This window comes from Mastigoproctus giganteus, chromosome 1 (genome assembly GCF_048544385.1).
Source record: "Mastigoproctus giganteus isolate SK-2022 chromosome 1, ASM4854438v1, whole genome shotgun sequence".
NCBI lineage: Eukaryota > Metazoa > Arthropoda > Arachnida > Uropygi > Thelyphonidae > Mastigoproctus > Mastigoproctus giganteus.
Window position 1 is genome coordinate 202,987,659 of NC_143575.1, and position 26,001 is coordinate 203,013,659.

General features: G+C 38.2%; 1 protein-coding gene across 7 annotated transcripts in view; it reads right to left on the bottom strand.

Moving 5' to 3' along the window:
• Positions 1-26,001, bottom strand: part of LOC150091454 (protein still life, isoform SIF type 1-like) — a 1,372,582-nt gene that overhangs the window by 413,475 nt on the left and 933,106 nt on the right. For all 7 annotated transcript variants that reach the window (XM_090375616.1, XM_090375656.1, XM_090375640.1 and 4 more), the window contains one exon: positions 5,001-5,181. In XM_090375616.1, the coding sequence (XP_090231742.1) occupies positions 5,001-5,181 (181 nt within the window). The remainder of the gene's footprint in view (positions 1-5,000; positions 5,182-26,001) is intronic.

Genomic DNA, 26,001 nt, shown 5'->3' on the forward strand with positions numbered 1-26,001 from the left:
AGGCTAGTGTAACTTATATTTTGTGGTCGCTTCAGAATCATTCCTCTTCACTCTAGACGGCAACTCCGTGGGTCTCTTTTTATTTACAATATCATAAACTCTGTTATCGATTCTCCATCTCTTCTTGAACAAATAACTTTTGCTATATGCCATTTGAATTCTCATTAAAAAATTAATTTCTCACTGCCTGTTCCTCATACTCATCACTTACTTGGTAGTCCCCTGTTTCGTTTCCTTCAGGTAACGAATTATTACAATATTGATTTTACTCTTAATCCATCTATCTATAAGAATTTTCTCCTTACTCTGATTTCTTAATGTAAATTTTGCATATATTTTAAATTCTAGTTCTATACTTTGTATATATTTTAATTCTAGTTCTATATTGATTACTACTGTTTTGTATTTTATGTAATTCCTAGCATTCTCACCTTTATTTAGGGTCTGTGTGCCCTGTGTGTGAGAAACGTGTATATAAAAAAATAATTTGGAAAATTAAATGCACAGGGCATAATCCTTATGGGTTTTGATAATTAACTATATAGTATCAGCGTAAATACACCATAGTTAACCCATATATTTGAACTACATATGTAGCGTAGAGGGCATCGTTTTAATTGTATCTCATAATGTGGTTGCCTTCACAACGAGATAGCTATTATTGCATTACTTCAAATAAATAATGCTTCTCTAGTAGAGAAGACTACTGTTATTTATTTTCAGCGGTACCGCTACCCAGACGATCGTTTCAAAGCTGTGCGTGAATTTAATGTGGAAAAAACCCATTGGACCAGATCTATTAGACCAAACAAATGAATTATAAAATTCAAACCATTTGTCCCTATTAGACTTAGAAAAGCAAAAAGGTAGAGGGAAAGTAATAGTAGGAGTGGAAGAGGAAAAGAAACATCGTCAAAGAATGAAAGGGACAGTAACTCTTCAACTCACACCACTCAAAAACTCATAAATTCCTCCAATAGGTAACGCTTCCCCAGTAGAGAAGACTGTTGTTACCCATTCTCGGAAACTCCATGACTATCAGGCTCCCCCTGATAGTCACAGAGTTTTCAGCAGTACCACCACCCAGACGATCGTTTCGAAGCTATGCGGCTTCATCATCAGTGGGCGGGCAGGTACCCAGGTAATACAACAAGCCATCACAGTTGCGAAGTTAAATAAATAACAGTAGTCTTCTCCACTAGAGAAGCGTTATTTATTTGAAGTAATGCAATAATAGCTATCTCGTTGTGAAGGCAACCACATTATGAGATACAATTAAAACGATGCCCTCTACGCTGCATACGTAGTTCAAATATATGGGTTAACTATGGTGTATTTACACCGATACTATATAGTTAATTATCAAAACCCATAAGGATTATGCCCTGTGCATTTAATTTTCCAAATACATTACCACCACACCCTTTTGGCATCTCTCATAATGTGGATATAACTTCGCAACTGTGATGGCTTGTCGTATTACCTGGGTACTTGCCTGCCCACTGATGATGAAGATGCACAGCTTCGAAATGATCGTCTTGGTGGTGGTACCGCTGAAAATAAATAACAGTAGTCTTCTCTACTAGAGAAGCATTATTTATTTGAAGTAATGCAATAATAGCTATCTCGTTGTGAAGGAAACCACATTATGAGATACAACCACATTATGAGATGCCTTCTACACTACATACGTAGTTCAAATATATGGGTTAACTGTGGTGTATTTACACTGATACTATATAATAAATAAATTAGGGGACAAATATAGTGAGGTGATAGTTAAGTCAACATTAACATTGACTTGTGCTGCAACTGACTCAGGGTTTAGTGGGATTTATTTGGAGGGTCTCTAAGTGTTGATTATCAAGGCTACACCTCCATGTGTCAGACTGTTCGGGTTGTGCACAACATGATCGTGCTGATGAATTATGTAGTTCTGGAGAAAAACAGTTATATGTCAGGTTAGACTGATTTCTTGTTGGCAGAAGGTGATAGGGTCAAATTGTGAGAGGCAGTCTTAGATGTCATTTAATTAACTATGAAATCCTCTACAGTTCCACTACAGAAATGTAAGCATTATTTGGGTTTAGTAAAACCCTTGATTTGTTTTTGAGGACCTGAAGGTTTGTTTTGCTCTAATTTACCTTTCTTCTTCTTTGGAAAGTATGGCTTTCTCATGTCCACCTCCTCGTCAGTGAACAGTACTAGTACCTGCTCATCTTGATGTGAGCTATCTTCTAAGTCCATGCAATCTGTTTTGTTTGCATCGGGAGAAGTAGATATTGTAGTGTTCCACTGTTGTTGTTGTTGTTATTTGGTTTTTAGAAGCATTAGCAACTAAGGCCATATTGCTCAGGGGATATGCAGTGGTCATTCCCTGACCTTCCCGCATCCTCCATATTTGGTGGCTCACGGGTTCGAACCCTGGTCTAATCAAGAACTGTGTGCTACGCACTGCTGCTCCTGCCCACCTGGCTACAGAGGCACCTGTCCCGCTGTGGAGTGGCATCTGGTTGTACAGTAATCAGCATATTTATAGCTTTACTTTGTTTCTTATCATTTGATTTAGTTGTACAGTGGCCAATACCGACCTTGCTCACTCAGATGATGATTCACTTGGTATGGTTACCACCGTTTGGGTTGCAATTGATATTTGTCTCTTCATTACTTGAGCATAAGTTGGTTTATTAGTATTCAGGGCTAGTAAAGAGTTTTTGGCCTCTTGGTAGGGAACATCATGTTCAATTTTGTATCACTGCATCTTTTTTTGGAAAACACCAGATGTGTGCTTTTCTACAGTTTGGAAAATTGGGTATTGTAACTGTGCCATCAGTACTAGTGTGTGTAGTGGATCCACATGAGGCACAGGCAGCTGCTCCTCTGCAGATTGTCTGTGAGTGCCCAAATTTCACTTGTAGCAGCATAAGGGGTTTAGAATATAGGCTTTAACACGGCAGTTAAGATAACCTGCTTTGATCACTGTTGGTGGTTTTGAATTGTCAAAAGTATATGTTCTGAGTAAAAACTAGTATGCCATCCTTTTTTCATAATTCGTCTAACACTGAATGACTCCTTGATCTTGCAGTTCTTGTTTTACCTCTTCATTTGACATGCTGATGATGATGTCCCATTTGGTGATGCCACCTCTTGATGCGTTCAGGAAAACATGGTGAAATGGTAACAGAAGTTCCACCAAAAGGTTTTAGTAGTTGCTCACGCTGTTGGGCAGTGTCAACTTCAAGCAGTAAGTCTCCCGATTATAAAAGACGAACTGGCTTGGGGGTACCTATTATGCTTTCTAGCCATTTCTGCACTACAAATGGTTCAGAGTTTGCCAATCGGTTGTTCTTGGGTTGAGTGGATAATAAGGAAGGTTGGAGTTCAGATTCTGTCTACATTAGTCTTTTGATGTTCAGCTGCAACAAAATCAGGTTCTGATTGTTTTCACCCTCTAAGGATTTCGTCTATGCACCCAGTGGATTTCTGGGCTTTAGGAACTGTTTGCTCCATTTCACCCTGGAAAGGAGAACTTTTTCCCTCCAGGTTAATGGCCCCATCATGTGAAGGCAGGAACAGTGCCTTTTAGTGATTAAGCAGTAGTGGGTTAGTAATAAAAAGGAGAAACTAAGAGAAGAAAGAAGGTTACTTTTTCTCCTGATCTAGTAAAGTGGTTTCTTTACTCAAGATTATTTAATTGAGTGTTAATGTAATACTGAAAACATTTTATCTCTTCAAATAATGATTTTATTACTTCAAGAGAGAGTGCAAATTTACTGGCAAAGACACCTGATGACAAAATTTCTTGGCACTTGGGGCCAACATTGAAAAGAGAAGATTCCAAAATCGTAAGTCATTGACAGGGAATATCAGAGCAGACAAATGCAAGTACTATCTTCATAGAGAGAAAGGAATCATTAAGAGAATAATTAGGACAACTGTAATGAGCAACGATTAAGCTAATGGATCATTGTGATTCTGACAGAAAAAATAAATGGGGCTTGGCAGACTGTAGGTGGAAATGTACATCAAGATTGGCACTGAGATCACAATATTTATGAAATGAAAGAGGAAGTTTTAAAGAAATTTAAATATTTTTGCAGATGATCTTGTTCTTTTAGTTTGACCATTTATGATGTATTGGTAAATAAATTAAAAGTGATGGCGGAGCATGCTATATGAGGCAATGATACTTTTGGATATGGCATACACACATAGCAAAAATATACCCAGCTCCTTGACATAACATGGCCTTGACAATGCATCTGCATACACACTATTCAGACATCCTCCAGTCATTAACTGGCAGAGTAGAGGCAGCAAGATTACAAACTAGCTGATCTGATCTGGATTCCTCCTAGAGAGTTACCAATAGGTTTGGTCCACTGGACTATCTAGCGGCCAGACTGCAAAAACTGTTTTAGAATTGTGTTCCCCAAAATGTGAGGAAAATTGGAACTTGCCGTGATGCCTATCATAACCTCAAAATTCACAGTGCATGACAGAAGTCACATGGGCTTCACACCACTTCAAGCCTTCATAAGCAACGTGGTGGCATTGCACGGGTCGATGTGAGTCATCCACCTAGTATTGTTTGGTGATACAGATGGGTGCCATTCCTCTGCATGGTGTGGATACCACAACTTGACCCACTACCTATGTTGGTTCATACCTGGGTGGTTGCCTCCAGTATACTAGGTGTATTCTTCCAAGACTTGTACACGGGGGGATATAACCGGGGTTACTAACAGTCTCACCATTGTGAAGGTGCGAGCAGAAGATTTGGTTATTGCAAAATGACTGGACTTCACTAAAATTTGGTGCTCTTGACTCACGAGTGTCACTTGGATATTAATTCCATCAGCATTTTAAACTCCTAAATAGCAAGCCCAGCATGTCATACCTGAGAGAATGTCTGTGACAAGTCTCAGGAGAATATAAAGTGAACAAACGTAAAGCTAAGTATTAAAATATTACATATCATTAAAACTGGAGAACTTTACCTTGATGATGAGCAAGACTGCTCTCTTCTACACGGCTCACATAAACACAAAGCTCATCTTGATGTTCTGCATTTTCTATAAGCTCAGCCTCAACACTGAAACCAAACAGCTGATCAAGAGTATGGCGTGACAGTTCCACTTGATAGAGGACCTTGGCACAAATCTCAATCACTTCATAAGTCTGAAAGATACATATATTAGAAGAACAAAAAACAACTATTCATTATGGAAAATACCAGTATTAGTGTTTGACAGCCAGAAGACTTGTTTCACTGTCTGGTAAATACAGCTGACTTTTGTGTTTGATCTCCCTGCTCACAACAGAATGAACTTCATGCTTACACAAATGACCTCTCTACAGCACTAATTTTAAATAAAGGGCATCACTAAAAGGTTAATGTGCCATTTATTGCTACTAGAGCCTGTTTCAGGACTTATTGGTCCCTCATTGCAGTAGGCAGATAGTCTCTAGCAGCAATTCCCTAACAGAATAGCGGAAATGCATTTATTCAATGTGAGCTGCCATGAGGCACATATGAAGTAAATAACCCTTCAGAATTATAGAATAGCAATTAATAATGCTATATGATCTAAAAAATTTAGGAATTAAATTCCTGTACTGGTGTTGTTGCAGTCATGTTTGTTGAGTTTGAAAATAAACAGAAGTGGTATGTTGTAGTTCAAACTTCCTCCAAAAGATGATGGTACAGAGACTGTCCAGTAAGCTGACAGGTTGCATGTAACAACCAGTTTAATTAGTAGTGTTAACATTCCATGTCACAATTTTTCAATGGAGCAAAGAACGAATATTAAATTTTGCTTTAAACTGGGAAAATTTACAACAGAAACATGAAATGATAAACACTGTTTATGGTGATGAAACATTAAGTGGTACTAGTGTGTCTGAATGGTATAAGCAGTTCAAAGATGGACGTGAGGATGTTTGCAATGACTCAAGAATTGGGTGCCTGTCAACCTCGCAAAATGAGGACAGAGTTGCAAAACTTCAAGAAATTGTAGCAAGAGATCATCATTTGAACCTCAGAATGATGGCTGATGAGCTGGATATAAATAAGGAGGTGATGTGCCAAATTTTGCATGAAGATTTGAGGAAAATGAAGGTCTGCACAAAATTTGTGCCACGCAGCCTCACAGATGAGCAGAAGCAACAAAGACTTCCTCCAGACTTGTCAATCCTAATTTCTTTGACTATATTGTCACTGGAGATGAGTGTTGGGTGTTTCAGTACAAGCCAAAGAATAAAGAATCAGAGCCTACAGTGGACTTCAAAATAATCGCAAAGGCCCAGAAAGTTTTGTTTACAGAAGTCAAGGATCAAGATGATGCTAATCATATTTTTCAACAAACAGGGTGTGACTAGAATAGTATAATAAGCACATTCAATCAGGTGGCAATTACTTTGAATAAAAATAAAACCATTTTTGAGCTCCTTCAGTATGTGTCCTTTTTACTGCACCAGTACATTATTGCCACATCGCATATAACAAAATTATGGACACCAGTTATCTGATAAAGGACAATTAAATCCTAAAAGTGGCAATCATAACAGTATTGCATCTTTCAAACAAATTGTAAATTAACATTATAATGATAATATTTATTTAAAAGAAAGTCAATACTAAAGTAACTTATGGAAATATGAAATTCATTCTGTTTTCAATAATACCATCACTACATTTACTAAGCAGGGGAGAAATCTGCCTGGAGCCAAACACTAAAGCAAAGGAAAACCTAATTTTCCACAATTTTTAAGCCTAACATCGACCACATAGCACTAGATGTATTACAGTTTAAAAAAGAATTGTCAATATTTTGCTAATATATTTTCTATTATATATGACATTAACTGCTGTATATCTTTTAAATGTGTTATAGCACTATAAAGCATTGCTAATTTAAGAAATGAACCCATATAAGCAAATTTCCATGGGTTACAGCCAAATAAGCTACATTAATGAGATCATCTTATGTTTGCATTTAGAGGAAACAGATAAAATAAATTATCCACTTACCCTAAGACAGTACTGTTTACCAGTTACTACCATACTTCATCTTTCACCTATTTTTATAGCAATAATGATTTTATCAGCTTGGACATCAAATAGCACCACTGATAATCACTTACACCACCAGACAGCGGCGTAAGTGATTATCAGTGTTAGGAAACCAAGTACAGTTAAAAGCAAAAAAAATTACTATCTTTTATCCAAAAAGCATCAATCATGTATAGATCTTCCAATAGGCAAGTAATTTACCTCTCCCAGCAAATGGGCAAATCAAGCAGGGAACCTTTTCTGTAATAGTAGTGGCAAATGATGCAAGAAAGCAAGTTTATACAGTATCAGCAAAAAAAAAAAAAAAAAAAATATATATATATATATATATATATATATATATATATATATATATAGATTGTCTGGTTCTTCCCTGAATTTATTCAAACTACCCACTTCCACAATAACAGATGGGAGTTTGTTCTAACAATCCACTATCTGTAGGATGAAGGCAAATTTAAACAGATCCATCCTCCAACCATCCTTCTTCAATTTGAATTTATGCCTCCTCATGTGTGTAGTCTGAGCAAGAGGAAGAAAATGAAAAAATGAAAAAAAAAAAAAAGGTATAAAACAAATCACCTGAAATGAAATCAATGAAAACATTTTCCATTCTTCATAAAGTCCCATCTCAGTGCTTTGAAATCATTTCTCTGAGATACTTTCACTTCTATGAATAACCATTTACAGTGTCGCTGTCCCTCAAACTATCCTCCCATAAACACTTCTGCTTTGGATGGCTTTGTCATCCACACTTGTCCATCCCCACAAGATTATTCTCAGTTTTCACTTCTAGAAAACCATCATGATATTCCGACACAATTGCCAGTGGAGTTTGTAGGTGGTTTGACTTGGAGGCCATTGGTCCAATGACCACATATAGTTGTGAACATTCTAATTCTCTTACTAGGAGGCGATCATTTCTTACTATCATGCACAAAAACAGTTTTCCAGCCAGTTGATCAATGGGCATAACTTTATGGGCATGTTCCGCTCATAAAGCAGGCCAGTTATTGACATCTAGTTAACTTTATTATCTCAAAGGATAACAGTTATTCTCAGAAATTCATGGTAAGCATTACTTTTTCCAGGATAACAGGAACATTTATCACATCTCTTTCCACTACACAGGAACATAAGATAATTCTTGTTACTTTAATTTATTTTACTATGATCCATGGAGATTTGCTTATAGGTGTTCCTAAAGATAGAGGAGTTTTCTAGTGCTACAACATATGAACATTTTCTCAACAAATGCATAATGAAATGCTTCATTAGAAGGTTTAAAAATGACAAAAATTACTGAAGTTTTGGACTGATATTATGTTGAAATCCTACAGGCCAAATTAAATTTATTCCATAGCAAATATTTAAAATGTGGAATGGTCATTTTACAAACACAGCAGCATAAAATCAAAAATGATACTGACAAGGCAAGGTTACTGCAAGAAGTAATATCTTATCCCAAATCCCACAATCCTTCAGTTTGTGAAAAAAATATGTATGTGTGACTGTCAAGAGCTAAAGCTGTACTGAAGTCTTTACAAATAATTTAAAAGATTAGTCGGGTATGACTTCTATTCCATGTTTATACCTGCACATATTATCTTGCATAATACCATGAACTCCATTCTACAAAGGATACCATATTATTTATATGAATAGCAAAGTAGTACTGACTCTTGCAGGCCTTCTTCTGCAGTACATGACTGAGTCAGACCATTTCGATAGTGTAATACAAAGAATTGTATTAGGAATCTGTTAGCTTATTATAGTATTATCAATTAATCAAAATATTATTAATCTTATTAAATTGTATTTAAATGGAAATCATGACCCAGACTAGAGCTGCAAAACAAAGATCACAGACTAGCGAGAGTGCTGCGACCCAGGGGGAGAACCGATGGGGGGGCGATTCTCCAATGCATCACAGTCTCAAAAAATGTGTGAAATGCAAAATGTTTGCCGACCTTTCTAAAACAAGACATGATCTAGCCAAAGAGGATGTCTTTGTGTGAGCTAGATGCCTAGAAATTAGGCGCCAACTCAGCGTTCTGATGGGGGTCTACAAGAGCTTTCAGATGTAGGGTAAATACTCTCGAAAAAATTAATAAGAGGGGCCCACAACGCTCTCAGCTGCCCAGCTCAATGGCAGAGCACACTCCTCTGCATCAGGAAACAGAGGCAATCTCCAAGGCAGAATGCACTGGTCCCATAGGAACTAGTTATTGTTGGTGACTCTATTGTCAGGGAGATGGGAAATATACTATGCAAGAAGGATAGGGGGATAAAGAACCAGGGTATGTCTGCCACGGGCAAACGTTGATGACATTGTAGAGCAAATATCATCTTTTAAGGGCACAAAAGGTGATATTGTTGTACACATTGGAACTAATGACATTAAGAGTAAGAGGTCTGCAGATTTACTCAACAAGTACAGATCAATGTTGAAAAAAAGTCAAGAATTAGGATTGAATGTGAAAGTGTCTGAAATTCTGCCCAGACACGACAGAAGGGAGTATATGATGAGAGCCTTCTCGATAAATTCGACCCTGGAGAGACTGTGAAAGGCTCAAGGAGGGTAGTATTTTTTCAGCCTGGTCTGTGCTTGTTGATAGGAGAGACTTCTTCTACAGGGATGGGGGGTACACTTAAATAGAAAGGGTGCAAGAATATTTGCCGATGCTATCGAGGCAGTGTTAGGTGGGTCAGAAAACTGCTAGCTTGAGGAGATACACAGACTAAAAGGTTAACAGTGGCTGCAGGCAGAGGTAAAAGTGTTTCTTGCACTGTTTCTATTAGAATGAGTAGCAGCCTGGAAAGCAAGGCAATGAAGATTTCAAGGACTGATGGGAGTCATAGTGGAAAAAGTAAATACATGGGCTGTGTTAGGGTAACTAAGAGCAGAAATAGGTACATGTATACTTTCATGTACACCAATGCTAGGAGTATAGTTAATAAATTTGATGAGCTTGAAGTGCTAATCAGAGTGGGCCAGCAAATCAGAATGTCTTATAATGGGGATTTTAACTTTCCAGATATTGACTGGAACGTGTGGGTTTGTCACTCGCACTCTAACAAAACTTTTGTGGATTTACTGGATGACTGTTTTCTACAGAAACATGTTTGAGAGGCAACCAGAGGGAGTAATACTCTTGATCTGATTATCAGTAGTGAATATTCATGCATTAAGAATCTGCAAATAGAGGAACCACTGGGTGACAGTGATCACAATATACCAATGTGGGAATTACTTAAAAATGTAACTACCATCAAGGCTAAAGGAAAGGGCTTTTGCTTTTGTAAAGGTGACTACAGGGGTCTCAAACAGTTTTTAAATTCTGTACAGTGGGATGAAGTGATGATGTTGCCAACATTGAATTCTAAATGGGAAGCCTTCAGGGACTTAATTTTGGAGGCTACTAGGCTTTTCATTCCAACTAAAAAATACTGCTCAAGGTTTAGACCTAAATGGATATCACATGAATTAATGAGGTTTGTGGCAGAGAAGAAAAATCTATGGGATGCATATAAAGTATCAGGTGACACAGAATCCTATGGCAGATATAAGCCAGACTTATATCACAAATATCTTATATCTTAACTTAACTTAACAAATATCTTAACTTATATCTTAAGTCACAAAGGAGGTCAGGCAGGCAAAGGCAGATTACGAGAAATCTCTGGCAAAGGATGCAAAGAAAAACAGCAAAGATTTCTTTACTTATGTAAACTCCAGAAGGAAAGGGATGAATCAGATTGGACCACTTAACACAGATGGGTTGACTATTGATGATCATGCTCAGGTTGCTGATAAACTAAATAAGTATTTTGAATCTACATTTACACATGAGGATTATTCAATGAGAGGAAATGCCAGAAGTTTATCAAATTCTAACAGGGATCTAAGTTATTTTGTAATAACTGAGAGCAAAGTGGAGGAGAAATTGTAGAAGTTAAACATAACGAAGGCACCTGGAGTGGATGGGATCTATCCAGTTATATTAAATGAGGCAGCAAAGGAAGTAAACAAACCCTTAGCCATAATTATGAAAGCTTCCTTGGTCTCGGGGGAGGTCCCCATGGGCTGGAGGTGTGCAAATGTATCACTAATTCACAAAGGAGCTTCAAAAGGTGACACAAGTAACTATAGACCTGTTAATTTAACTTGTGTTCCAGATAAAATATTGGAGTCACTGGTTAAAGAAGCATTGTAGGATCATCTAGACAAGACTGTAGTGATAGTTAAGCACAGCATAGGTTTGTTAAAAGGGGGGGGGGTCTTCTCTGACCAATTTGATTGGATACTATGATGTGGTCACAAAGAAACTGAATGCCAAAAATAATTTTGATATCATATAATTGGATTTCAGGAAAGCTTTTGATACTGTCACATGGAAGACTACTGTACAAATTGGAGAGTTATGGCATTAAGGGTAAGATGCTACAATGGATAAAGGGATGGTTGAGTGGGAGACGACAGAGAGTGGTAATCAATGGACACTGCTCTTCGTGGACAAATATTATTAGTGGAGTTCCCTAGGTTTCGGTGTTGGGCCTATTGTTGTTTTGTATATTTATCAATGATATTGATGAAGGTATATCAGGTTTAGTGTCCAAGTTTACCGATGATACAAAGGTTAGCAGGGTTGTTAACGACAGTAAAGACAGTATGCTACTCCGACTGTATATAGATAAGTTGGGCAAATGGGCTGAGAAGTGGCAACTGAAGTTTAACATTGACAAATGCAAAGTACTTCATATGGATAACAATAACCCAAGAGAAACTTACCAACTGTGCGGTACTGCACTCAGGGAAGTGGAAAAGACCTGGGGGTAATTGTGCAGTCAAATATGAAGTTTGCTGAACAGTGAAGATAGGCTGCCAGGGCAGGACATGAAGTCTTGTCAATGATATATAGGAATTTTGCTAGCAGGGACAGGGAGGTGATTATCCTGTTATACAAGGCAATGATCAGGACACACCTAGACTACTGTGTACAGGTCTGGAGGCCTCATTTTAGGAAGGATGTAGAGTTGCTAGAACGAGTACAAAGCAGGGCAACAAGATTGGTGAGGGGAACAAAGTGGTGTTTGTACCAAGAAAGGCTTAAATTCTGCAAATTGCAGTGCATGGAGAGTTGGTACCTGCGAGGTGATCTGATTGAGGTGTATAAGGCCTTGAATGGGTTGAGTAAGCTGAATGCTGATGGGATTCTTCCTCTTGCTCAGATTAAGAACCTGAGGGGGCACACAGTTTCAAATTGAGAAAAGAGAGTTGTAGAAAAGATGTGTGGAAATTTGCCTTTAGCCAGCAGGTAGTTGATTGGTAGGATAGACTTCATCTTTTGTTGTGGATGTTGATAGCCTAAATGAATTTAAGGCTGAGCTGGACAGGCAACTGGAACGAATGGAGGCGTGAAAAGGGAGGGTTTTTTTTCTGGCTGATGATGCATAAGCTTGCTTTCTTGCATCGTACACCTCTACTAATGCTAATTTCTATAGAATACCTGATAAGTTCTGCAAAGTAAACAGCCATAAGGCACAATAATTTCAATCCTAAAGAGTGATGGTCTCAGAGGATAACAAATCTCCATCTCGTTCAAAATGCCTATGGTAATTAAGACTCGTTATAAATGTTCCTTTCTGATATATGTGTTATGGGCATTTGCTGTAGCTTTGATTATAATAACCACATATATGATTATAATATCCACAATAATGTTAAAATCCATACTAATATTCTTTCACACTGTTCTTAGTCTTGAGAAACCATTTGAGTTGCTTATGTAGCATTTTTCCTAATAGTCTGCTTAAGCAAATGATCAGTGATGTTGGTTGGTAGTTTACTGGTAATGGCAAAATGATGCTAGTAAGCAAGCTTTTACAGAATCAGTCATATAAAAAAAAAATCTTTATCCATATCATTTGCCTAATCCTACCTCAAATTTGCTCAGACAACTGAAAACATATTTTAAAAAATCTGTTTTGAAGCCATCCATCTTTTTTTCCAATTCAACTTTATGGTGTGTGTGTGTGTGTGTGTGTGTGTGTGTGTGTGTGTGTGTGTGTGTGTGTGTGTGTGTGTGTGTGTGTGTGTGTGTGTGTGTGTGTGTGTGTGAGAGAGATTCCAGAAAGAGTAAAAATATCATCAGAATTTAGCTTATTCAACCTAAGTTTATTGAAGTATTTAAGGCTTATTCAAGCCTTAAATACTTTAATAAAGTCTCCTCACAGATGTCTAATTTGAACAGGCTGCAATTTACTGAACTCAGGTCTTTCTTGGTAAGAGTGCCTCTTACCTGAGCCTCTGACTAATCTTGTTGTTCTTCTCTGCAGCTATTCCAAAATATCTATATCCTCCCTAAAATGAAGCTTCCAAACCTATAAGCAGAACTGAAGATGCAGCATAACATTGCCTTATACACTAGAATAATCAATATTTTGTCCTTGGCAAAATACTTGTATATCATTTTTAGAACATTGTGAGCTGCTCTAGCAGAATGTGTGCACTGCTCCAAGAGCTTCTCGTTAGACTGTATACAATTACCCATAAGTCTTTTTCATTCACCATTAAATTGAATTTAGTATTATCCAAATACTGTGTCATTCTGGGATTATTGCTACCTAACCTCCAGGGGCTCACACCTGGTGAGTATGGGCTTGGCACACCCAGAGTCTTGAGCTGGATATCATCATTCTTCTCTTTCTTGATGATTCCCTTTGACTTTTGACTCACACTAATTTCTCTCTCTCTCTCAGGGTAACTCAGAATTTTTTTTTTTTTTGGTTGGTGCAGCATAAGTCTCAGGCTTCCTTGCACCACGTGGCCAATAATAATAATAAATAAAGCACCTTGAATTTATCAACATTAAACCTGAATTGCCATTTTTCAGCCCACCTGTTTAATTTATACAAGAATGGCACACCCTGATTCCTTTAATTAAATGCACTGCCCATTTCTGTATCATATAAGAAACTTAAACACTAAACTTGCTTATGTAAGACTAACTGGTCCTTTGGTTATTTATTTATTTATTCATTTTTTTTTTTTAGGAGCATTAGCAACTAAGGCCATATTGCTCCGGGATATGCGGTGGTCATTCCCTGACCTTCCTGCATCCTCCGTATTTGGTGGTGACGGGCTCGAACCCCGGTCTAATCAAGAAGCATGTGCTATGCACTGCTGCTCCTTCCCACCTGGCTACGGAGGTGCCAAGCTGGTCCTTTCTGGGTTTGGGAAAGGCTAGAACAAATGAATGCCAACAGGTTTGTGAATACAAATTTTCCAACAGAATTCTATTGCAAAAAAAAAAAAAAAAAAAAAAAATCAACAGTGAGTTTAAGGCTCATCATCATCTTCAGCTTTTGTGTATCCACTGCAGGATGAAGTCCTTCTCAACATTTTTCCAGCAAACTGTAGTCTTCTACTTTCTGCTGCCTTTGTACACCAGCAAATTTCGCAATTTCATTGATCCACCTCATCTTTGGTATTTTTCTTGGGTGTTTAGAGTCAATCAGTATTCATTCCAAAATTTGTTTCGTCAATCTATCATCAGTTCTTGATACGTGATCTGCCCATTTACATTTTAAGTGCTTTGTTCTTTCAATGATGTCACAACAGACCTTGGTTTAGTGGCGAATCCAGCACATGTTTTTCGGTCTCTTTTGGTTATGTTCAAAATTCAGCACTCTGTACTTCTTTATGTGACACTCAGTCTGTAAAGCTTTGGCACTCAATGTCCATGTTTCACAACCATATGTTACAGCAGGGAGGATACATTGATCAAAAACTTTTAGTTTGAGAAAGAGTGGCAAGTTTGTCTTGAAGACTATATTAAGCTTTCCAAATGCTTGCCATCCCAATTTTATGCACCATTCAATTTTCATCACGATGTTTCCATCTGCTGAAATTTCTTGTCCAAGATAAACGTACCTTTTACACTTCTAGTTCCTGTCCATCTTTGGTCTGGCCACGATTTTCTTTGGTCTGGTAAATTTGTTGGAACATACCCTGTGTTTTCTTGATATTCATCTTCAAATGAAATGTCTTGCTTTCACGCTGAAGTTCTTCAATGTTTTGCTACAATTTTTTCATATCATTGGCAAAGTAATTTAGGTAATCTCCATTTATATTGAGTCATCTGTTACCCCAATTTAGCTTGTAAAAAATTTCTTCTAAACAGGTAGAAAATAGTTTTGGGGCGATTGTGTCACTTTGTAGGACCCCCCTTTTCTATGTTGATCCAAACTTTATCATTGTTGACCTGTATTGATGCAAAATTGCCTATTCATATTTTGATTGGAGAATACTGATGTAAACTCTGGCTACACCTTGGTTGATTAGGGCATTGATTACTGCTTGTTTTGTGACTGAGTCAAATGCTTTTTCATAGTTGATGAAGCCTATAGATAATGGAAGTTTGTATTCATTCTGCCACTCTATAACTTGCTGTACTGTTTGGATGTCATCCATTGTACTAAAGCCACATCTGAAACCTGCTTGTTCTTTGGGTTGTGCTACATCAAGTATTGTGCCCATTCTTCTTAAAAGTATCTTTGTGAAAACCTTGTAGACAACTGGCAATAGGTTTACTGGTTGGTAGTTTTTTAAATCTGCCTTGTCACCTTTTTTGTATAGTAGGAAGACTTCTGCATTTTACATGCTGGAGGTACTTTGTTAAGTAGAAGGCTATTTCATTTAAATGCTTTAACATAATGTTATTTATTCTATCTGGACACGTACTGCTTGATGTTCTGGTTAAAATTACGTTTAAGTTCAGTTATCTTGAAGGGATGGTTATAACTAAGAGAAAAGCTACTGTTAAAGTTTATTTTATATTGTTCAGCTAATGTTTTTATATGTCGGCAAGAATTATCATATGCTGTTATTGCTAGCACATTTATAGAAGATTTCTAAAAGGGTATTTGTTAATATTATCTCCAGAAAATTGTCCTGTCCATTTCTACTGAAAATTGGAGAGGAAATCGGTGTGTATTTTACACTGAGTTTTTTTTATTATTATTCTCTTCCAAATTAATCTGCTGTCTGTATCTTTAATAATAGTAGAAACAAAGTACATCTAAGAGGTTCCTCTCTCTCTCTCCCCACTGTTCATCTTATTTGTTTTTTATTTGGCTTTTTGTCTTTTATATTAAAAAGATTGAATGTTGTGGGGTTTTTTGTTTTATGAAAACCCCAAACACAAGAGGTATTAGAACCTATAGTACTTAAGTACCGTGCTTGTCTCGGAAGTTAAGATGAGAGAAGATATTTGTTGACATTAGACTTGAACTTCTGTAGACTAATTTTCAGGAAATACATATGAAGGAAGGTTGTTCCAGAAAACGGCAGTTGAATGAATAAACGAGGAAGATGAAAAGTTGATTCTGTGAGTTTTAAGTTGGCCAGTAAATGGATGTTGGATGGTGGTGGCACATGTTCAGACTGTTTTCAAAGAGAGAGCGGGAATTATAGAAGCCAATTCAGAAGAACAGTGCCCATCGTAGTATCTGTAGAAAATGTATGCAGCAGAAACAGGGGTATTTGTGAAATACATTCAATACATTGTTTCTTTCTTATTTGGTTTATTGCATCAATCATGTCACCAATGCTTTATATATTTGTGTTTTTCATTATATTATTGAGGCATTGCTTTGGTAGCTGCTGCAAGTACTTACATTGTTGGATAATTTCACTGAAGACTTGTTTGAGTCTTCCCACTCAACCTAGATATCAATCTATCTAATTATATTAAGGGAGGCAACAAAGGAGGAATGCAAACCCACAGCCATAATTATGACAGCATCTCTGGATTCAGGGGAGATCCCTATGGAATGGAGATGTGCAAATGTACACCCAGTTCATAAATGGGAAGCAAAAGGTGACACGAGTAATTACAGACCTGTTAGCTTAACTTCTGTTCCAGGAAAAATGATGGAGTCACTGGTTAAAGAAGTAATGCAGAAGGATCTTATACAGTAACAGTATGGATTTGATAAGGGATGATTCTGTCTGACCAATCTGATTGGACATTATGATGCAGTAACAAATGAACTAGATAAAAAAATAATTTTGATATCATATACTTGGATTTCAGAAAGCCTTTGATACAGTTGCATGCAAAAGACCTCTGTACACATTGAAGTAGCATGATATTAAGGACGGGAAATTAAAAAAGATCTGCTAACCCGCACTTAACCAGCGTGGCAGATTATGGTCCATTTACCTCAACAATGAACCACTGAGGAGGCTTCCATCCTGCAGATGGATTAATAATGGCTGCAGCTTAACTTACCTTACCGATGACGGTATATCAGGCTTAATGTCCAAGTCTGCAGATGATACCAGGTTTGGAAGATACCAGAGGCCTCTCTAACTGAGTGATCAGGAGCAGGAGTGCAGTACCACATGCTCTTTGAGTAGACCAGGGTTCAAGCCCCTGAGTGCTAAATACGGTTGATCTGCCAACCCGCATTGCAGATTATAGTGCATTTCCTTCAACATGAGTTGTTAAGGAGGCTTCCATCCTCCAGTGGATTGATAATGGCTGCAGTTTACCAAATTTGGCAGTATGGTTAATGACAATAATCAAGCCAAGAGACTAGAATCTAGACTAATTTTCTAGAAACAAGATCTAGAAAATTAGCATTAGCAGAGGCATATTTACAAGAAAGCAAGCTTATACAACATCAGCCAAAAAAAACCCCTTCCCATTAAAGGCAAATTTCCACACATCTATTCTACAACTGTCTTTCCTCAATTTGATTTTTTTGTCACCTCAGGCAATTAATATGGGCAAGAGGAAGAAACCCATCAGCATTGAGCTTGCTTAAATCATTCAAGGAATTATACACCTCAATCAAATCACCTCGCAAGTGCTTAGTCTCCAGACACTGCAATTTGCAGAACTTAAGCCTTTCTTCATAAGAGCAACCCTTTGTTCCCCTCACCAATCTCACTGTCCTTCTCTGTACTCATTCCAGCAGCTCTACACCCTTTCTATTGAGGCTGATGGGTTGAGAAATCGCATTTGAAGTTTAAACACGTACCAACTGTGTGCTACTACACTCCAGGTAATGGAAAATGAAAAAAGACCTGAGGGATAGTTGAGCAGTCAGATATGAAGTTCTCTAAGCAGTGCAGAGGGGCTGACAGGACAGCTCATAGGGTTTTGTCAATGATATACAGGAACTGTGCATGCAGGGATAAGGAGGTGATTGCACAAGGCAAAGGTTTAGGTTATACCTTGAGTACCACATACAAGTCTGGAGGTCTCATTTCAGGAAGGATGTAGAGCTGCTGGCACGGGTGGTGCAGAGGACAGCAATGACATTGCCGAGGGGATCAAAAAGATAGTCTTATCAAGAAAGGCTTCAGTTTTGCAAATTGCTACCTCTGGAAAACAAGCACCTGCAAGGTTATCTTATTGAGTCATTTAAGTCCTTGAATGGACTGAACAAGTTCACTGCTCGTGGCATTCTTCCTCATGCTCAGACTACACAAGTGAGGGGACATAAATTTAAATGGAGGAAGGATGGTTGAGGGATAGATGTGCAGAAGTCTGCTTTCAGCCAGCAAGTGATTGGGTGTTGGAACAAACTTCCATCTGCAGTTGTGGAAGTGGGTAGTCTAAGTAAAAAAGAAAGAACTAGAGAAACTATTGGAGAGTGTGAACAGGTGATATGAGAAGGTTTATTTTTTTTTATGCATGCTTTGTAAGCTTGCTTTCTTGATCATTTGTCACTACTAACACTAAACAGCAGGGAACACAAAAACCTACAGTAAATCCAAATTAGTTTTAAATCATTGAGACAAGAGCTAGGCAAGCTAACCTAGATTATGAGAAGTCTTTGGCTAAAAATACAAAGAAAAGTAATTTTTTGCTTATGTTAACACTAGAAGGAAAGGGATGAACCATACTGCTCCACTGGATATGAATGGCATAATCATTCATGATCCTTGAGTTGTCTGACAAGCTAAATAAAAAATATTTTGCATCTACATTCACCTACGTAGAAATATTTAGGGATGAGTTGCTGTTGTTATTTAAAAGCTATTGGTGCAAGAGCAGTTAGGCTATAAGCGCCTAGCCTAGGTAGAAGAGTTTCGTATATCAGCATTTTTTCACTTTCCTCCTTGTCGTTTAGGACAAGACCAAGATTCTGCTTTATATTCGTGTAGCTTCTCTATAAATAGTATACTATTAATTTTACATGTTTTGAAAGTATCCAGTTAACTTAAGGAAGAAGAAAACTTCGGTAATATTTGGCCGGTCATCTTAAATTGTTTTAAGCATTAAGTTCTTTTGTGCATTCATTATTGTTTGAAAGGTTCTTTGACATTCTCTATGAAATTTTGGACAGTTCACCATGAAGTGATATATAGTCAGCGGAACTTGACAGTTTTGGCATTGAGAGGGTCTTCACCTCTGAGTAGGTAAAAGTGAGTCATGTGTACGCCCAATTCACAATCGAGCAAGGGTCACTACTTCCTGTCTATTCGATCGGAAGCTAGTAGGCAACGGTCGAAGTGTATCTTTAATCAGACGAAGTTGGTTGCTAGTCTGATCTAGCCAGGGTTGTTGCCATTGTTTTATACTGCTTTAGTGGATTAAGGACTTGTAATCTGTATATGGTATTGTGTGTAAGGCATAATCAGAGGAGGAAGCTTCTTTTGCTGCTTTGTCTGCTCTTTCATTTCCAGTTACTCCTGTGTGGCCTGGGATCCAGCAGAATCTGATATTGCAATTTCTTTGTAATAGCTTTGATACTGAATACTGGATATGTTGTAGGTTTGTTTGTTTGTTATTTGGTTTTTAGGAGCATTAGCAACTAAGGCCATATTGCTCCGGGAATATGTGGTGGTCATTCCCTGACCTTTCTGCATCCTCCGTATTTGGTGGTGATGGGCGATATTGTAGGATTGGATGTCTTGTGGTATTTACATTCTGCAAAGCAATAACAGAGCTAAGCGAGTCCATGAAAATTATGCTGTTTGCTATCTGTCTATGTTTGATTCGGTTTACAGCCATCGAAATGGCTTGTAATTCGGCAGTAACAATCTGCATTCTTTTGGGAGTTGTTGGATAAGGGTACCATCCTCAAAATGAATCGCAGCTCCTACACCTATCTGTATATATGAAAGTGTGATGTGGATACTGTTCTTTGTATGCCGCATGTAACTGTTAGTAGTTTATTCTTGATAGAGTGGTTTTCCCCCAGGTTTGAAAACACATATCATATATGGGTTGAACCATGCACCACGGTGGAATGGTCTGTGTAATCGTAGTAGCTACGGTGTCATAATTAAGTTCTCAGCTTAGTAGTAAATCTTTCAGATGAATGTTAGCAGGTCGATTCATTCGTGGATGGGTTTGGCATATGTTTTCCCAGTTATATGAAAACAGAACTCTATTTGGATGATTGGTGATGAATTTTATCTTGATGGCATAGTGCAGTAGCAAGTTCTGTTGTCTATATTGTAGTGAAGGTTCATGAGCTTCTACATAAAGGCTTTGTATAGGTGAAGTTCAGAAAACTCCAAGTGCTATATGGAGAGCACTGTGGTGTATGGGATCTAACCATCTCAGTGCACTTGGTTTCACTGAGTCGTAAACAGCTGTTCCATAATCTAGTTTGGAAACGAATTATTGCTTGATAAAGATTGAGAAGTGTATATCGATCTGCTCCCCACATTGTTGCGGAAAGAACTTTGAGTATGTTTAATTTCTTGAGGCACGAAAGTCTGAGTTGTTTAATGTGTTCAAGGAATGTTAGTTTCTTATCTAAGAGAAGTCCTAAGAGTCATACTTTCTACCACTGGAATCATATGTCCATCAAGTTTCAATTCGGGATCAGGGTGTAGGTTTCGTTTTCTACAGACGTGTATACATGCTGTTTTTTGTGTGGAAATCCAGAAGGAATTTGTTTGAGCCCATTTGCTTATTTTGTTTATTGTTCCTTGTAGCTGCCGTTCTACACTTCGCATATTCTGAGAGTGATAGGAAATACTGAAATCATCAACATATAAAGCTGAATCAACGGTTCTTGGAATATGCTCTGTTATGGTATTTATTTTAATAGCGAAAAGAGTAGTGCTAAGCACCGATCCTTGAGGCATGCCTTCTTCTTGGGTGAAAATCTTTGAAAGGATAGTATGCAGCCTAACTTGAAATGTTCTGTGTTGCAAGAAATGTTGGATGTATTTAGGAAGATGCCCACATAATCCAAGGAGGTATAGGTTTTGAAGGATTCCATACTGCCATGCCATATCGTAAGCTTTTTCTATATCAAAGCAGATCATGACATGATGTTCCTTTCGGATGAAGGCATTCCGTATACTGTTTTCTAATTTTATAAGTAGGTCTAGTGTTGAGCAATTTTTCCTAAAACCATGCTGTGCCGGGCCAAGAAGATTATTACTGTTCAAATACAATATTAAACAAGCATTGATGATTTTTTCCATACCTCTGCCTAGGCAACATGTTAAAGCAATTGGACAGTAGTTGCATGGATTAGAAAGATCCTTTCCTGGTTTTGGGAAAGCCAGAATTATTGCACGATGCCAACTATCTGGAAACTGGTTTTCTAGGAAGATTTTGTTATACAAAATCAAGTAATGCCATTTGTGATTGGTTTTCAAGTTCCTTTAACATCATTAGCATTAGCATTAGTAGAGGCATTTGATACAAGAAAGCAAGCTTATGCAGCTTCAGCCAAAAAAAAAAAATAAATAAATAAATAAAAAATAACCACTTCCACTTCACCCCTCTGTTCGTTCGAAATACCTGTCCAGCTCAGCCTTAAACTTATTTAGGCTATCAACTTCCACGACAAGGGATGGAAGTCCGTTCCACCAACCAACCACCCGCTGGCTAAAGGCATATTTCCTCATATCTATCCTACATCTGTCTTTTCTCAATTTGAATTTATGCCCTCTCAGGTGATTATTCTGAGCAAGAGGAAGAATCCCATCAGCATTGAGCATGCTCAAACCACTCAAGGCTTTATACACCTCTATCAGATCACCTCGCTGGTGCCTGGTCTCCAGACACTGTAATTTGCAAAACTTAAGCCTTTCTTCGTAAGAGCACCCCTTTGTTCCATTCACTAATCTTGTTGCCCTTCTCTGTACTAGTTCCAGCATCTCTACATTCTTCTTGAAATGAGGCCTCCAGACCTGTATACAGTACTCTGGGTGTGGCCTGACCATTGCCTTATACAAGGGAATAATCACCTCCTTATCCCTGCTAGAAAAATTCCTGTATATCATCGACAATACACCATGAGCTACTCTTGCAGCCCGTCTGCACTGCTCAGAAAACTACATATCTGCCTGCACAACCACCCCCAGGTCCCTTTCATTCTCTACCACTGTCAATGTAGTACCACAGAGTTGATACGTTGCTCTGAGGTTGCTGTTTCCCATATGTAGTACTTTACATTTGTCAATGTTAAACTTCATTTGCCACCTCTCAGCCCATCTGCTCATCCTTTTCAGATCCTGTTGCAGTAGCATAGTGTCAGTAGTGTCCTTGACAACCCTGCCAACCTTCGTATCATCTGAAAGCTTGGACATTAAGCTGGACATACCATCATCAATATCATTTATAAATACAGAAAACAATAATGGATCCAATACTGAACCCTGAGGGGCTCCACTAATAACATTAGTCCATGATGAGCAGTGTCCATTGATTACCACTCTCTGTCTTCTCCCCCTCAACCACCCCTTCATCCATAGCAGCAATTTGCTTCCAATGCCACACTGCTCCAATTTGTGCAGCAGTCTTCCATGTGCAACAGTATCAAAAGCCTTTCTAAGATCCAAGTATATAATATCAAAGTTATCCCCTGCATCCAGTTCTTTTGTGACTGCATCATAGTATCCAATCAAATTGGTCAGGCAAGACTTCCCCTTAACAAAACCATGCTGTGTCTAAGCTATAACTGAAGTCTTGTCTAGATGATCCTGCAGTGCTTCTTTAACCAGTGCCTCCACTAATTTTCCGGGAACAGAAGTTAAACTAACTGGTCTATAATTACTTGTGTCGCCCTTTGATCCTCCTTTGTGAATTGGAGTCACATTTGCACATCTCCAGTCCATGGGTACTTCCCCTGAGTCCAAGGAAGCTCTCATAATTATGGCTAAGGGTTTGCTTACTTCCTTTGCTGCCTCCTTTAATATAACTGGATAGATCCCATCTACCCCAGGTGCCTTTCTTGTATTTATCTTCAACAATTTCTCCTCCACTTTACTCTCAGTTATTACAAGATTCTCTAGCTTACTGCCAGAGTTGAGTACACCTCTGGCATTCCCCTTGCTGAATAACTCCTCATGTGTGAATGTCGATGCAAAATATTCATTTAGTTTGTTAGCTACCTGAGCAGGATCATCAACAGTTGACCAATCGATATCAAGTGGACCAATCTGATTCATCCCCTTCCTTCTAGAGTTTACATAAGTAAAGAACTCTTTGCTGTTTTTCTTTGCATCCCTTGCCAAAGATTTCTCATAATCTGCCTTCGCCTGCCTAACCTCCTTTGTAACTTCGTTACAGATTAACTTGTATCTATCATAGGCTTCTGTGTCACGTGTTAATTTGTATGTATCCCATGCATTTTTCTTCTCTGCCATATGTCTCATTAATTCATCTGACATCCACTTAGGCCTAAACCTTGAACAATATTTCTTAGTTGGTATGTAAAGCCTAGTAGCTTCCAAGATATATTAGTATTAGTAACGGCCGCATGGTGTAAGAAAGCCTATGGCTTATGCTGCACCAGCAAAAAAAAAAAAAAAATTATAAAAACAAAACAAAAAAAAATAAATAAAATAAATAACTAAATAATAATAATTAATAAATAAAAAAAAAATAAATAAAAAGGAAATTAAACCTATCATCCTATGCGCTTCCCTTACCCGAAAGTACTATCCAGATGACCTTTGAATTTCCCCAAACTGTCGGCCTCTACCACCCATGAAGGCAACTTATTCCAGTAATTTATAACTCGCTGGCTAAAATAAAACTTCCTGCAGTCCAATCTAAACATTTCCCCTCGTAACTTGAATTTATGTCCCCTAGTCCTAGCATCATTTATAATCTTGAAAATTTTGTCCTCATTCATTTTATTGATGCCTCTCAGAGCCTTAAACACCTCAATCAAATCTCCTCTAAGGTGTCTAGTTTCCAAACTCTGCAACCCACATATTCGAAGTCTTTCTTCATAAGGACGCCCTTTTGCCGATCTCACCAGGCGAGTTACCCTTCTTTGCACCCTTTCAAGAAAGGGTTCTTTGTAATGCTTTGAATGCTTCCCATTTTGAATTTGCTGTTGGTAACATCATCAGTTGGTCCCACTGTATAGAATTTAAATACTGTCTCAGTCCATCGTAGTCGCCTTTACGAAAGCAATAACCATTCCCTTTAACCCTAATGGTAGTTACCTCTTTGAGTAAATCCCACTTCAGCACACTGTGATCACTGCCACCTAGTGGTTCATTTATCTATTTATCTGCAGCCACTAGGTGGCTGCAGATAAATGAACCAAGCAGATAAATGAAATAAATGAATTCAAATTTCTGCACATCTATTCTACATCTGTCTTTATTCAATTTGAATTTATGCCCCCTTAGGTTCGTAATCTGAATCTAATGTGTATCTGACCTTCATTTTCCTTTGTCCCAAATGAGCTTAGGTGGCACTGTCTGGAAGATGTGAAGCAAATGCAAGATTTCTTTTGACTCTGACATCTAATGTACTGTGCTTTTGCACAGGCACGTTTAAAGGCTATTAGATTATCTAGTGAGATAACAACAAAATTTTGCCCATGCTTTGTGCTGAGGTTTTTTGCTACTGTGCATTCTGCATTCCACCATGGCTTTGGAAATGTTGGAAACTGAGTCAATGTCTTTGGAATTGCAGTTACTGCTGCTTGGACAATACTTTCTGTGATGTACCTCACTGTGACATTAATTGTCTCCTTGCTCACTGCGATGGTATTAAATGTTGCCAGATGTTTGAAAGCACTCAAGTCAGCTTGATAAATCTTCCACTGTGGAATCCTTGATGGGTGGCACATTCTCGTGCGTGTGTGTGTATATACATATATTTCTATACACACACACGCATTCCCCACAGGTCTAAATCTAAAAACATCAAAATTACTGCCCGACCTATTTGGCCCTAGAACAAGTTATCAGCGAACAACCCTACGCTCTGTTAAAATTACAACCGTTGCTCAAGAAACAGCGATCATCTCATTCTCAAATCTGGTCCTAGCCACTGAAATCCCAGGAAAGTAGGTGGCAGGACCCGCCAGAGTACTCTAGCTACAGTGGTACACCCGGTCAGCCTCCCCGTGGCATGGTGTGGTAACGTCGGGTCCCACTAGGGGTTCGGCGGCTAATAGACCAGAGGAACAAAGGGCACAACACAATATACAGCACATGACCCCCACACACTTCAAATCTCTGGCCCCGATACAATGTACACCCGCGGAGATGGGAGAAATCCCAGGAGCCGTTAGACACTAACATACCTTATACCTTATACCTTATTCTCCCACTCCACAGAGTTATCACACAAAAGAAATATATGCTTCCAAAAAGGTTGTTTTCAACCTCCCATGTACACATAGGGAGGAGAGAAGGGGAGCACATAGAGAGATCAATTACAGTAAACGTATGGGAAAACATGTGGAAGGAAGTGTTATATCCCACATTCAAAAGGACCAATTTGTTGTTTTCGAGCATAAGCTCAATAGTGAGGTGATTGTGAGGTGACTGAAAAGCTGAAGAGTGAGGTGAACTACGAGGTGATCTGATTGAGGTGTATAAGGCCTTGAATGGGTTGAGCAAGCTGAATGCTGATGGGATTCTTCCTCTTGTTCAGATTAAGAACCTGAGGGGACACAGTTTCAAA